The sequence below is a fragment of the Zalophus californianus genome, chromosome 2 (assembly GCF_009762305.2).
Source record: "Zalophus californianus isolate mZalCal1 chromosome 2, mZalCal1.pri.v2, whole genome shotgun sequence".
NCBI lineage: Eukaryota > Metazoa > Chordata > Mammalia > Carnivora > Otariidae > Zalophus > Zalophus californianus.
The window spans coordinates 49,647,447-49,661,726 of NC_045596.1; the positions used below are offsets into that span (position 1 = coordinate 49,647,447).

A 14,280-nucleotide genomic window follows, 5' to 3' on the forward strand; every position below is an offset into this window, starting at 1 on the left:
AAATAACATTCCTTAGAAGCAGGTATGTCCAAACATATATAAACATAAAAATATGCAATATTGAAACAGAGTTGTGGGAATCGTCCTGGCTGGCACTCAAATCTTTACTCTCCTTGGTTGGTCTGATAATCTGAACTTTAAAATAAACGTGTTCTTGTTTGACATTTATAAACTGTACAAACGCTTATTAAAGACTCATTTTATTAGCATGTGTTAAGGGGGGTTTCTTATTTCCTGACTAACATTTCAGTATTTTTAATTATGATAAACCATGTAACACAGACTCATGAATTTTGGGGCAGTGGAAATTATTTCCTTTGACTCTTTTTTCTGCATATCATCAATTTGCTTTTTACTCATGTTTCTTCTACTGTCGCTGTAAGCTTACTTGTTGTTTTTTCTTTCCTTTTCTTCATGCTGTCGTTTAGAGCCCTACAGAGAGACAAGTATGGGAGTAAAGCTAAACATTGCATATCAAATGTAATTTTTTTTAGTTCACTTTTATTGCATCACATATAGATGATGTAGTTATTAAAAACAGTTCATCTCACAATTTAAAAACTAAAGAGCCTATGAATCGATTTATATAAATTTCTGTTAATAGAGATTAGACGCTTTTGTTGTCTGATTCTTTTATTGTGTCACATGATCAACATAGTTGTTAAGTCTCATGTAATGTTTGTGTGAGTTAAATTGTTTTTAAATCAAGCATTTATTTTTGCTAAGTAATGCATAAATTTTTAATTTTTATTAGTACATTCCGTCATACAAATGTATGTCACATGCAACATACCCACTTTATTTTACTGTGGCTGTTTCCAACCTGTACCTAATGCATTGACAACAGAAGTAATACACACGTTTCAATGCATCAGTCACTCAACCATAACCATCCAGCATACCATACCATTGCGGCCTCCACAGCAGCAATCACCCATTACATATGGCCCTTTAAAGAGCATTTACTTTTATTTTTCTTAACATTGTGGATTTGTCTACAAGATATCTTATAACATGAAAATAAATCGCTTCACTCTATGTCTGTGATGGCTGCTTTTTAATGAATCCTTTATGCGTTCCTCTTTTTGGAAACTGTTACTTGAGTACAGAGTATGCATCAGAAGTCCATATAAAAATTGATACATTTGGGAGACTTTACTTAAACCAGCAATGAATGAGTTCAGTTTTGGATAAACATAACTGCATCACAGATATAGAATGAATGCTATATTTTCACAAGTTAGCAATGTATTGAGAAGTTTAATAGAATTCCTCAATTAATTGTTCTGTAAAGAAATATCCTTTCTTATTTACGAGTATTGGTTAAATGTTTGTGTTTTCTTTCGTGGTTGCATTTGAACTGATTTTGGAACTATTATTATAGATTCTTGGATTTCTGTTTATTCAAGAGAATGCAAAAACCTTGAAGAAGCATGTGGTTAAATTTTATTTCACTGCAACTATTTCTTCCCAGAATAAAATGTTTAATCTCCTTTAAACTCAAAGTTTAATATATGCACACAAAGTCATCACTCATTATGGCATGGAATCTTTAATACTGACACTATGTTTTTAGGAATCAGATCCCTGTGTCTTTACACATTCTCTTGTATTATTACCTACTGACCCTAAACAATCACTAATGGGTTTATATGTAGAAAAAAAATTAGAAAGTAAATCCAAATATTTTTGTTTTGAAAGTTCCTGTGTGCAAATTATTTTGATGTGCCATTTACTTGACTAAGCATTATTTCATGACTACATCATTCTGACAAATTTAACATAATCCTTTTGTGATTTTTGTGTGTAGGAATTAATTTGAATCTTACAAAATTCTATATCAAATTCTTAGAAAGTGCTTGATTCTTTTACTTTTGACTAGCATATTCAAAGCACCACACATAAATTATGTTAATATTATACCTATTTTAATGTTGACATGTAAAATTAAAGGTAATGAATTATTGAATTGACTTTGATGTGTATAAATTGAAAGCTACGAATGATTACACCAAAATTTTGTGTTATTTTTTTCCAAGTTATAGACAAATATGCTTCAGATAATATCAGGCAATGCTTGTGTGGAAATTGCAAATTCATAGGTTTTTAAAAATTACTATTTTAAAGATTTATTTTAGATACTCTTCCATTTATAGGGTTTCTATCAATTGCCCAAGTGTATATATAGATATGTACATATAGACTTACTAGTATTTTTTGTTTATTTCCAAACATTTGATACTTAATTAAACATGCTAGCAATTTATACATACTTCATGGTTGGATGTTTTTGCTTTTGTGTTTGTGTGTGCATTCTCTGGCCAATTGGATGTAAATGTCATAGTGTTCTGTAATCTTTTTCAGAGGGGCTTCTGAACAATGCCAGGGATACAAGTGTCATGGATACTCTACCACTGAATGGTAACCATGGCAATAGTTACAGCATTGCCAGTGGTGAATACCTGAGCAACTGTGTGCAAATTATAGACCGTGGCTATAACCACAACGAGACCGCCCTAGAGAAAAAGATTCTGAAGGAACTCACTTCCAACTATATCCCGTCTTACCTTAACAACCATGAGCGCTCCAGTGAACAGAACAGGAATCTGATGAACAAGCTGGTGAATAACCTCGGCAGCGGGAGTGAAGATGATGCCATTGTCCTGGATGATGCCACCTCCTTTAACCATGAGGAGAGTTTGGGCCTGGAACTCATTCATGAGGAATCTGATGCTCCTTTGCTTCCCCCAAGAGTCTACTCCGCGGAGAACCACCAGCCACACCATTACACCAGAAGGCGGCTCCCCCAAGACCACAGTGAGAGCTTTTTCCCTTTGCTAACCAACGAGCACACAGAAGATCTCCAGTCACCCCATAGGGACTCTCTGTACACCAGCATGCCGGCCCTGGCTGGTGTGCCTGCCACAGAGAGCGTTACCACCAGCACCCAGACCGAACCCCCACCGGCCAAATGTGGTGATGCCGAAGATGTTTACTACAAAAGCATGCCAAACCTAGGCTCCAGAAACCACGTCCATCAGCTGCACACCTACTACCAGCTAGGGCGCGGTAGCAGTGATGGATTTATAGTTCCTCCAAACAAAGATGGGACCCCTCCAGAGGGCAGTTCAAAAGGACCAGCTCATTTGGTCACTAGTCTATAGAAGATGACACAGAAATTTAAGCCAACAGAACTGCTAACACCTGGTTGACTGTTCTGAGTTGATATAAGCAGTGGTGATAATGTGTGTACTCCTAAATCTTTATGCTGTTCTTGAGAGACAAACACAAACTTTCAGACTTTTTTTTTTTTTTAACTGGGATTTTTAGGTCAGCCCAGGGGAGAAAGATAACTGCTGAAATTCCCCTGTGCCCTCTCCTTTCCTGTCTTTCCCCCTCAGATGGAGACTTCATTATGTTAATGAACGAGATACGAAGAAAATGGCACTCATTGTGGCCTTGTTGAATTCTGTTGTGTTTGTTCTAACATCTCTGATGCTCTGTTACTATAATAACAAGGACCTGATTTTTAAAAGGCCAGAATGGTTGTTTGAAATTAGTAACAGTGCTGCATCTAGATTGGAGTGCTGCACAAACATAAAAACAAAGCAAAACTGCATCACATAGCGGTTTTTAGTCACTCACAACCTGAATTCACCGCAGCAGGAATAGCTGTGGAATACAAGATAAAACAACAAAATAATGAAATGGAGGGGAATTCTAGAATTATATGCTAAATGCATATTTTATGATTTGCTGTATTAACTGATGATAAAACTAATGGCAGAAAAAAATTGAACAATTTCTATGTAATGTACAGATACTAGCATTGCACATATAGTCAGCTTTCTGTTCCTCCAGAATTTGAGTCCTGTTAATGTAGTGGAAAAAAAGAGATATTTTCTTTTTCTTTCGTGCTGGTCTTGCAAGTTTGTCTACCAGTAAGAGAGCAAAGTTTCCTTCCTTTCTTCTTTCTTTTCTTTCTTCCTTCATTTTCTTTTCCTTTTTTCTCTCTTTTCCTTTTTTCTTTCTTTCTGCTGTTTTTCTTTCTTTCTTTCTTTCTCTTTCTTTCTTTCTTTCTTTTTCTTTCTTTCTTTCTTTCTTTCTTTCTTTCTTTCTTTCTTTCTTTCTTTCTTTCTTTCTTTCTTTTTTTATTGCTTTTTTTTCTTTAAAATTTCACCTGGCAAAAAATAAATAAATAAATAAATGAAACTATCACTTTATAAGAATCATTTTCTAGTAATACAAACAAATTATTTTTTACAAAAAAAAATAAAATAAATAAAATTAGACTCTCTTCCCTCACTATATATCTTTATTCAGTCAGAGTATTTCCAAGAGCATTTTTGCAAATTAGAGCAGGACGAACTTTTATGTTTACAGTGCACATCTGTTGTAATGCAAAGCATATTTGGCAAGCAGTTCATCACCAAGACAGTAGCTATGATTCTAGAAGTCAAGAGGTGTCAATAGAACTAGTGGGGCTTCTGCATGTGAAAAAAAAAACAAACGGTATCCCATAGGCGTTAAAGTGCTGAATGCTCAGTCTGATCCCCAAGTGGGCACCTGCACTACCAATTTTTAAAGGAAATTCACTCCCTTGTAGTAAGAATTGAAAGGTCAAGTTATTTTGAAGTGATTTTTTTTTAAACTCTTCCGTTTATTAACAGGAAAATTTATTTATTTGACAGGATTTTAAGTAATGTAGGAATACAAGAGGTAAATTAGCAGCACATATAATTTTTTTTTTAAATTTATGATCCATTTTGTATGGTCTCAAAGTTGGATGACCTCATTACTAATATTTGTTGTAAAAGTGAAACTTGTTTGCCAAACAATAAACAACTGATTGAGATTTAGAAGATATTGTTTTGATGTATGTACTATATGATTAATTACTCTTTTCATTTTTCTCATCTTTCCTTCTGTTTTCATTATATATACTTTGCTAATCCTCTATGGCCCAAATGAGCCAGGCAAAAGAAATCAAATCTGCCTAGATGGATAACCTAAGCACAAAATTACACCATTTTTGCAGACAAAGTAAACCAGAGAAATGGGATGGGCATGTTTATGTTGGATGAAATAAGATATATAACTTACTTTTAAGCAGGTTAATATGTTACTATGTGCTTATTTTATAAACCAGCTGGAGTCACTATGCCTCCTATAAAAGCCAGCTTCAATCAGAGATTTAAGCATGGAATTGGAGGAGGGTGTGGGTCATGTCTTTTCCTTCCTTGTAAGTCCCATTTCGATGTTAGAAATTTAAAGTCACTCAATTGGCTAAAAAAATGCCAGAATAATGGCAAAGTGAATATCCATTTTATAAAGATAATATATTTTTATGCTAATTTTTCTTGTCCCATATATGGAAAAAAGTCCTTTCAAAGAAACTTTCTACATCTCCAGTTGCTGAAGAACCTTTACCAGCAGTGTCTAAGCATGGAGTCCCTTCTAGAGCAAAGCCAGAATGAATTTGCCAAATTATAATTTCTCTTGTAGTATGTAATATTTTGGTGATTTCTTTTGTTTCTTCCCCCCCCAAATCTAAATACCATCAATCTATAAATTAATTTCTTAAATTAAGATGAAGAGTAGTTTACAGAATAGCCAGTAATCTATATATAGTTTTAAAATATATGACAAAAAAAATTCTGGGCTGGACCAGAGTACATCATAACCTTAATATCACCTTAGAATATCTTACTTATCATTCCTTTTTGGTCACTTAACTGAAGTATTTTTTAAGTCTCCAGATTTTTTTTTTAAGTTGCAGGAGAAACACAAGCTTTAATGGTAATTAGGTTTTCTCATACCACCCTATGACAATATTAACACCTGACAGGTGGTTATCCTATCTGTTACATAGAATACAGTTGGTAATGAAAGAACCCTTTTTAGACAAGTTTAAGGTAACTTCAGAAACACAGATGTTGGTCTGTGGATAATGAGCACTTATGCTTGTTTTACCAATTCAACAGAAATCCATATGAAAGCAGCTCTCTCAGTAAGAAGCAAGTTTCACAGAACAATGGGGGAAACTACCTCAACTCAGCTTGCTGATGCTGCCAATTCTGATTTTCAGATATTGCTACCTCCCCACCCGTTATCTTTTATGTTTCATTATGTGGAAATTTGAAACAGGTAGCCTCCCCAGCTTTACGTAGACCAAGCTGAAGAAAATCACTTGAATACATAAATTGGTGCAGAAGGCCATTTTGTACTGTCAGTTACTACCAAGCTCTTGCATCAAGATGAAAGGATGAGATTTTTGAATTTGAATACATCATAATTGATGTGCTTTCAGAAAGATTTAAGATCTCAAAGACTTTTACAGAAAGAGATTGTTCCCCCAAGTTTTATGTGACTATAATAAAACAAAACAGTAAAGAAATTAATTATGTATGCACTTCAATAGAAATTTGTGTATATCAACCATGTATTCATTTAGTCCATTTTACACTAGCAAGGGTTGAATTCCTGAACTTGACTTTTTTCCCCACATATTCCCTTGTGTAGCTATTGGTAAATTAATAATTTTAAATTTTTTTTTGTTTTTTTACCACCTTAGGTTGAATATGTTTTATTACCCTGTGCCATACATGACCTACTTATCTGCATATTTCTGATGTGTTTGTCTGATTTTCTATAAAGTAAATTTTCACCAAAATACTGTACATACATAGCACATTATTTGGATAGCTGCAAGTAAAAGTTATGCCAATGAAACAAACCAATTATTATTTCCTAGTAAAATAATATTTTCATAATATTTTACTCGAACTTTTTTTTCGTTTTGAGGTCTATTTCCCATGCTATTTTACCAGGATACTAGCTAACAGACCTCATGTTTAGCTGAATCACAGACTGTTTGATTGTTATACAGCCCATGTTCCTAACTGATAATATTTATGGAGAAATCTAAATTTTGTGAAGGAGAAATAGATTTGACTTCCTTTAAGCTTTTTGAGTATCCCTCTGGTTCCACTCTATTAAAGTTAAAAATACTATAGTTGAGTAATAAATTGCTATGCTAAAATAATCATAATGACAAAAAAGAATTTGCATGAGAACAATCATGTTGAAATGAAAATAATCAGGAAACTGTATTAATCAAATGCAGATAATGGAAATATGTCAAGCAAATTGTCAAAGAAATTCACAGAGACTCTAAATTAAAAGTGTAGTTTATGGCCTATATTTTTTAAATCCCCATTAACCTAAAAATCTCAACATATTAATAAAAGATCTTTAAAATTTAGTTTTTTAAATTTTTTTAAATATTAACTTAGTTGGTATGATGAAACGTTTCATGGTAATGGAGATAAACATATAAGACAATTAGTAATATTTATAGACTTAATTTTGGGCAATATCTTCAGCTTTTCCCCCCACACACACATGTTCAAATCAATTGACTGGCTTGTTTACTTTAAAAAATGACATTAAAGACTTTAAAGATTGACATTATAGAGACCAAAACGGAAAGGAAAAATAGTTTCTGGGTTGTCTAAAGATCAACTCCAAACTGATCAATAATCATCGCCCATTAGTGAAAGAATAATTTGTTTTTAGAAATTTTCACTAGTACTGTACCAAGGTGCTACTGCTTGAGATGTTTTTGGAAAAAACAAAACAAAACACTATAGAACTACTGTGTCAGTTCAAACTTAGAGAGAGAGATAAACAAACTGAAACCCTAATTTGATTTTGAGCAATTCTAAAAATATTGACAAGAATGTCTTTTCTTCTCTAACAAAAGTATGTGAGATAAAAGAACAATATGTACAATCTTCCTAGTATACTATAGTACCAGGGTATTAAGATTTAATTAGTTCATGTTTAGTAATTCATGATTATAACTCACCACATAAATAATTACTATGCATTTCTAAAAATACTTTAAATATATCTTATGTTAGATTTCTGCACATTAATAAATTAGGAACATGGAAGCATAAGAATGAAGCAGCAACTTTACAAAAATAGCTTATGGAAGCTTTTTTGTGCAAATGAATTCTATGTGGAAAGCTTCTTTGAGATCATAAAATAGATTTGATGAATCCCAACCATAAATTCAGTTTTGTAATCGGTAAATACATCCTTTTTAAGCCATCTGAAAAATATTGATAAATATCTAAATTTTCATTTCTAATTAAAAAGTGTTGGTAGCTGCTTCTTTCCTGCTTAGGCCATCAGAGGAATCGCTCCTATTTGCTAATTAACCTGATTACTTCTACTTCCCCTTTGCTTTAAAAGGGAGATCAATCTTTAACTTTCACCTATATACACACTTACATACTTTAATTCCTTTTATTTACAGCTTGCAGAGGAAATAACTGTAATTTTTTTAATGAAACAGTTATTATGGTTTTGCATATTTTCATTTTCAATAAAGTTATTGCTATACCCTCTTCCAAGAAAATTAAAAGCCAACACGTCTTTAACATCCAGGACCTTTAAATTATTGAAATGCCTTCATTTCAACTATGTTTTGATGTTTCTTTCTCTCAGAAGTATGTCACACAAAATTTTTCTAATTTAAGTCCCATTAGAGTATTTCAAAGGTAAATGCAAACTATGATTTTTAAGAATGCATGGTAAAAGAGAACTTTGATTTATATGAGGAAGTCAAGGAAAAAAAGACTCTTTTGGGATAACCAGGTCTTTTCAATCACAGTATGAACAGGAAAAGGGCAGAACCAAGTTGGCAGACTTATGGTGAGGTAGCAGGACCTAAATTAGAGTTACAAAAAAAAAAAAAAAATTCCAGGAAAAAATAATGAAATCATTCAGAGTGGTAAAAATCTTAAACAGTGTACCAAATGCTATTGATGTATTAAAGCAAAAATTGAAGTATACCATACTATAATTTTATCCTGCTGATTCCACAGGCAACTCTAAACACTTTTCACACTCTTTAAATATTCCTTGTCTAGCCACACCTTGTCTCAAGGAAACATGAATATTTTATAGATATTTCTTAATTATTTTTGCCTCAATTCACTTTCACTCTCTAATCTGCTTACTCTATTGTATGCCAACACCGTTAATGCTACTAGTAGCTTTGTACCTTTTAGAGCTTTATTATGAATCTTTCTAATAAACATTAAATTAATATTAAATTGGAATTATGTACATTGTGCAAGATAATTCATAATCAAGCAATATTCATATTACAGGATAATTTATTGTATCTATGAATATTACACTGAGACTGAACAAATAATTACACAGCTGAAAATATTACTCTCAAGTCCTCTCTCTCTTCAATTATTATAGTCAATTTGTAAAATTCTGCAGACAATTGTATGACATTTTATCAAAGTACTCCATAATCCAAATGTGTCTAAAAGTATTCCCAATGCTTCTTTCATTCTAGAATGCTAAAGGAAAGAGCTTGAAAGAAGAGGAAAGGAAAGCTAACTTCTAAGGATCTAATTTAGATTAACATTGCCATTCAGAATGACTAATTTTAAAATGAGAATGTTCCACTCTGTGATCTAAGGTTATTAAAGATTTATAGTTAGTCCAATATTGGAGAATTTTAAATTTTAAAAGAGTTAAGTTTTTCTCAATGACCCAAGACTGAAGAATTTCACACTATATTGGCAAGGAAATGTGTTTAAGTTCTTTACGTAATGTAGCTTTTTAAAGGTTAAAAATTCCCTGATTCTTCTGAAGATAAAACTGGTAAAATGATCCTAGCTTCAAAAGGAAATGGCTTGGTTGACTTCAAAAAATGTTCAGCAAAACCCATGAATGTCATCAACTCTTTAACGGTCCGTAGAAGTCTTTGGGGATGGAACTCAGGATACAGTGACTAGAACACAGTGTCTTCTTAGGCTGACCACTGCCTAGTCTTCTAGAGCATTTTTAATGCCTTGAATTTCCGGCTGTCACAATGTCTTATGTTTTGAATACCATCATGAATCAAGAAAGATGAGGAAAAAAAACACTTAAGTTGGTTTCCCTGCCTCATTTCAGTATAAAGATTTCCTTTACCATCCTAAGTAATAAAAGATGATGTCTTGAAACAGCTGTAGACAATCAGAATGTGTTCATTTATAAACAAGTCTTCTTTGTATATTCCCACACTAATCTTTGCCTATGAATTACAAAATAATAACAGAGTCAGCTTGATTTCCTTTCATTTGGCTTCTGTGAATGCATTGAAAGTAGAAGGATAATCTGGGAAGTTTTTCCATACTGTTTTCCCACTTGCCAAGCATTAAATCTAATTCAAGATATATGTTTTCTAAAAATGATAGTTTATCTTTTAAAATAACTAAGTTATTTCTCATTGATAGGAAAAATTTCTCTTTCTAGGAAAAAGAAAATAGCTATCGCAGGCTCTGGTCTCTTACCATTCTCATATATTTACACGTGGAATTAATCTTATCATATACACCTTCCAGATTTCTAGCTATTGGATTTTTTCCCTTGTACAACCTTTCCAACCTTTTTTTTTCTTAAATGCTCTGTACAATCACATGTAAAATCATGAGCTACAAACCTCAATAAAAAATATCAGTAAACAATAAGTGATGTAGTCACTTTTATTATATGGGAGTGCCAAAACTTTAGTTTTGGGACAGTTTTTCGAACTACAGGGTAATTGAAACATAGACTCCTAGTAGATTTCCTTGGTATCCCCATGCCCTCCCCCCACCCTTTCTTCACACCTTAAAAGTAAAATGTGAGGGCTTTTTATTTTTTAATGTCTTCAGAGAACTGCTGCCATCCAAGGTAACCATAAGGTGATTTGCTCTTTCCAGAAGGATAGGAAGTTAAAATAGGAACTTACCGTTTGCCCTTAAAGTCTGCCAATACTGAGATATAATCAAATGTCACCTAATCTTATTTCTCCCTGTCTTGAACTGGGGGACTTGTGGAGGTAAGGACAGTCAGTCACTGATGGACTTCTGGTGCGAAGGAGACTATGGACATCTGTGCTGGGACATGCCTTTCTTTTGAATAAAGGCTGCAATCAATATTAGTATACGGTGTGGGTCACAAAGATAGACATTATAGAATCACCATTTTGTAGTGTCAGGGACTGCGATTATTTCGTTTACTAACTCTTAGCATCAGAAAAATGAACACAAAGGTCAGCTGGAAAAATCCAATTCAGATACTTTTCCTTTATACTATTGAAAACACATTTTCATAAGAATTATTTGTAAAGGACATCAAGAGGAATCATCAGATTCTGAGTGCCCAGGATGTGCCTGGCACTTTGAATGGCCTTGTTTAATCTTTCTAATAATATGGTGAAGTGGATTTGTTTTTCATGCTCATTTCACAGAGGAAATTTAAATTCAGATTTTACAGTCATAGAGCTAGTGATTTTTGAACAAAAATCTCATAGTCTAAAGTCTGTTTTTATTTGTAACAATGTTATAATGCATCTACTAAATAACTGGTTAAAAAAAAATTAACCCACCCCTTTTCATTTAATTAAGGAGCAGGGTGGGTAACAGACAGCCAAGGGAATGTTGGAAAAATACAGAGCCCACTTTTAAGATGCTAAAAGTATTTAAAGGCCATTTAACTAGGAGATAGTTGAGTGAGAGATTGAGGTTTCACCGATTCTCTATCTTTGAATGACTTTTCTAAGACTAGGTTCCTCAACTCTAAAGTAAATACAATATCTATTTTGTATGTGACATAAATGTATAAAACTATACTTTATATGTATATAAATGTGTAATATATATACATATATAATGTACTTGGCACCCATGAAACCCTCATTTAGAAAATTCTGAAACAGATTCTGAGTTAGTACTAAATAGACTGCATGTGTGTGTGTCTTGTTTATATTATCACTCCTCCACTTCTGCCCCAATATACATAATGGGTAGAGAAGAGTCGTATACTTGTAATTCAAATTCTAGTTAAAGTTCCACTCTGATCTATAGGACTATTTCATCCCATTATCAAAGCAGCATAATAACTGCAAGTTTCTTGGTCTTTATGTATGCAATTTCTCGATATTTAATCTTTACACAACAGTTTTACCAACTGAACGTCTAGCGATTAAATACAGCATTTTATAATCTGCATTCCACAGGTCTCATTTGATGGAAAAAACAGTTCTAAGTTTAATTATATCTGGGAGATGCCAGGTTTAACAGTCACAGAGATTTTTTTTTTTAATTGTAGAATTTCAGAGAACACAGTGCAAAACTCTACTGCACTGTTTCTTAAAATTATCTGGCCCTGGAGCTCCTGGGTGGCTCAGTTGGTTGAGCAGCTGACTTTGGTTTTGGCTTGGGTCATGATCTCTGGGTCGTGGAATAGAGCCCTGTGTCGGGATTCTCAGCAAGGAGTCTGATCCTCTCTCCCTCTCCCCCCCACCCCCGCTTTTGTGCACATGAGCTCTCTCTTTCTTGCTCTCTAAAATAAATAGATAAATCTTTTTAAAAATTATCTGGTCTTGAAATTCTCAAGGAACCTAAGGAGCAATACATTGAGCACTATTAACCCATGGAACTCAGTTTGTGAAACATTACCCAAAATATTTTTCTTACAACTGAGTTTTGGGTTTTTTTCTGAGTATTTTATGTGAATGAAATGTTGGAAATGTGTGACTCCTCCAATATTAATTTATAACTTTATAACTCATGATAAAGTAATGTGATACTAACAGTATTTCCACTAAATGTCTGGTCCCAATCTGTAGGTGGAGGAAGAACAATTAATGAAATGAATCCTGCCTTAAAAATTCTGCCCTAACCATTGAATTCCTTCATTTTGGTTTAGCTTCCTATGTTCTAATAGCAACTGTCCATTTGGCTACAGCAACTGGAGACAAAGAATCCATTCTCAACTACTGTGTTTCTCATTTATAAAGTGCATATGAGTAACATGAGACTCTTGTTAAGATGCAAATTTTGATCTGTGTTAGTCCGGAAGTAGGTCTGGGGTCTCAGTTTCAAACAAGCTCACACCTGTCTTCATGGCCACTCCACCCAGTACCAAACCTTTTATACTGTCTCTTCCTCAGAAACACATTATGCCTTACTTAGGGTTTTTTGCCCCTAGGTCGTTATTTTGGGACACTAGGAAATATATTATAGGAAAGGATTAATAGAGTTTCTCTTTGTCGCAGGACAATCCAGAAAGTCCTTGATTTTACAAAAAAAATAAATAAATCTATTAATATTTTGGAAAATATATACGGAGTGGATTCTCAAGGTTGGTAATGGATACAGTAGAACTGAAGCTGAAGCATGACTGTTTTACTCCATCATTTTCGATCTAAAACGACATGGGAAAGGAGGAGACCGTGTGTTTCTGCATTGGTGTCTATATGTAATTGCAGGTATATGTAAAAAACACATATATAGGTAGTAATTGTATATATGAAAGATCTTAGCAAAGTGGAGTTTTCCTCATTAACATTTATATACAACACACTAGAAATATTTATTAGAGAAATTTAAACTAATGTTTTGAGTATGTAAAAGATCTAATTGTTGCAGTTAGAGATTCTTGCCAGTCTTCTATTTGTATGTAAAGTGGGATATAATCACATAGGAAGATATGACAAAAAGCGAAAAATTAAAGAATGCCCAGAAAGTTACATTATTTTGAATTTTATAGATAAATCCATTTCTAAAAATAAGTTATAGTTATTTGTTTCATTGCAATACTAAAAAGTTTATTAACAGTGAAGAATCTCGTCTCAGTATAATATCTAATGAGATGAAAGTCAGCTCACTTTTTTCTACTTACCTAGGATGCTTCATCCGGAATTTATTCCCAGTCACAGCATCAGGAAATATTAACTTCTGATCCAAAAGTACCAAGAATGTTAACAGGCTCAGAAGATTTTATGTATAAATTGAAATAAGGGATCTTTTCTATATTGGTGATTGTGTGTTAAGTGTGTTAAGGTCAAAACACACCATGATATTAAACACAAATGCCCACATACTTTTATTAGATAATCCTTCAATGAACATGATCATTCAGATAATCACAATTCTCTAAAAACAAGACTTTATGTCTGAATCTCCAAAATAATTCTTTTTATATTTCCAAATGGTAAAATCATCTCACTAAACCTCACTATCACTTTTATTTTGATATTCATGCTTTGCTTCTATAAGATATGAGAATAAGTATTTTATATTTAATATATATACTGTTAATCCTGCCAGTTAAGTCATAGTCTAGAAATTAACAGTTATTTTTAAATATGGGGGGAAGAAAGGTAAAGTGAATTAAAATATAAGCCCTTTGTCTTGCACTTGATACGTCTTAAAG

General features: G+C 33.1%; 1 protein-coding gene across 10 annotated transcripts in view; it reads left to right on the top strand.

Annotated features, from left to right (window-relative positions):
- ADGRL3 (adhesion G protein-coupled receptor L3) overlaps positions 1-14,280 on the top strand; it is a 1,229,798-nt gene that overhangs the window by 789,757 nt on the left and 425,761 nt on the right. For 7 of the 10 annotated variants that reach the window (XM_035726125.1, XM_035726119.1, XM_027598547.2 and 4 more), the window contains one exon: positions 2,365-4,057. The exons of 1 other annotated variant lie outside the window; for it this stretch is intronic. In XM_035726125.1, the coding sequence (XP_035582018.1) occupies positions 2,365-3,164 (800 nt within the window). In that variant the 3' untranslated portion in view covers positions 3,165-4,057. Of the gene's footprint in view, positions 1-428; positions 481-2,364; positions 4,058-14,280 lie in introns of those variants that run through there. 2 more of the 10 variants (XM_035726123.1, XM_027598554.2) reach the window with 1 other exon arrangement.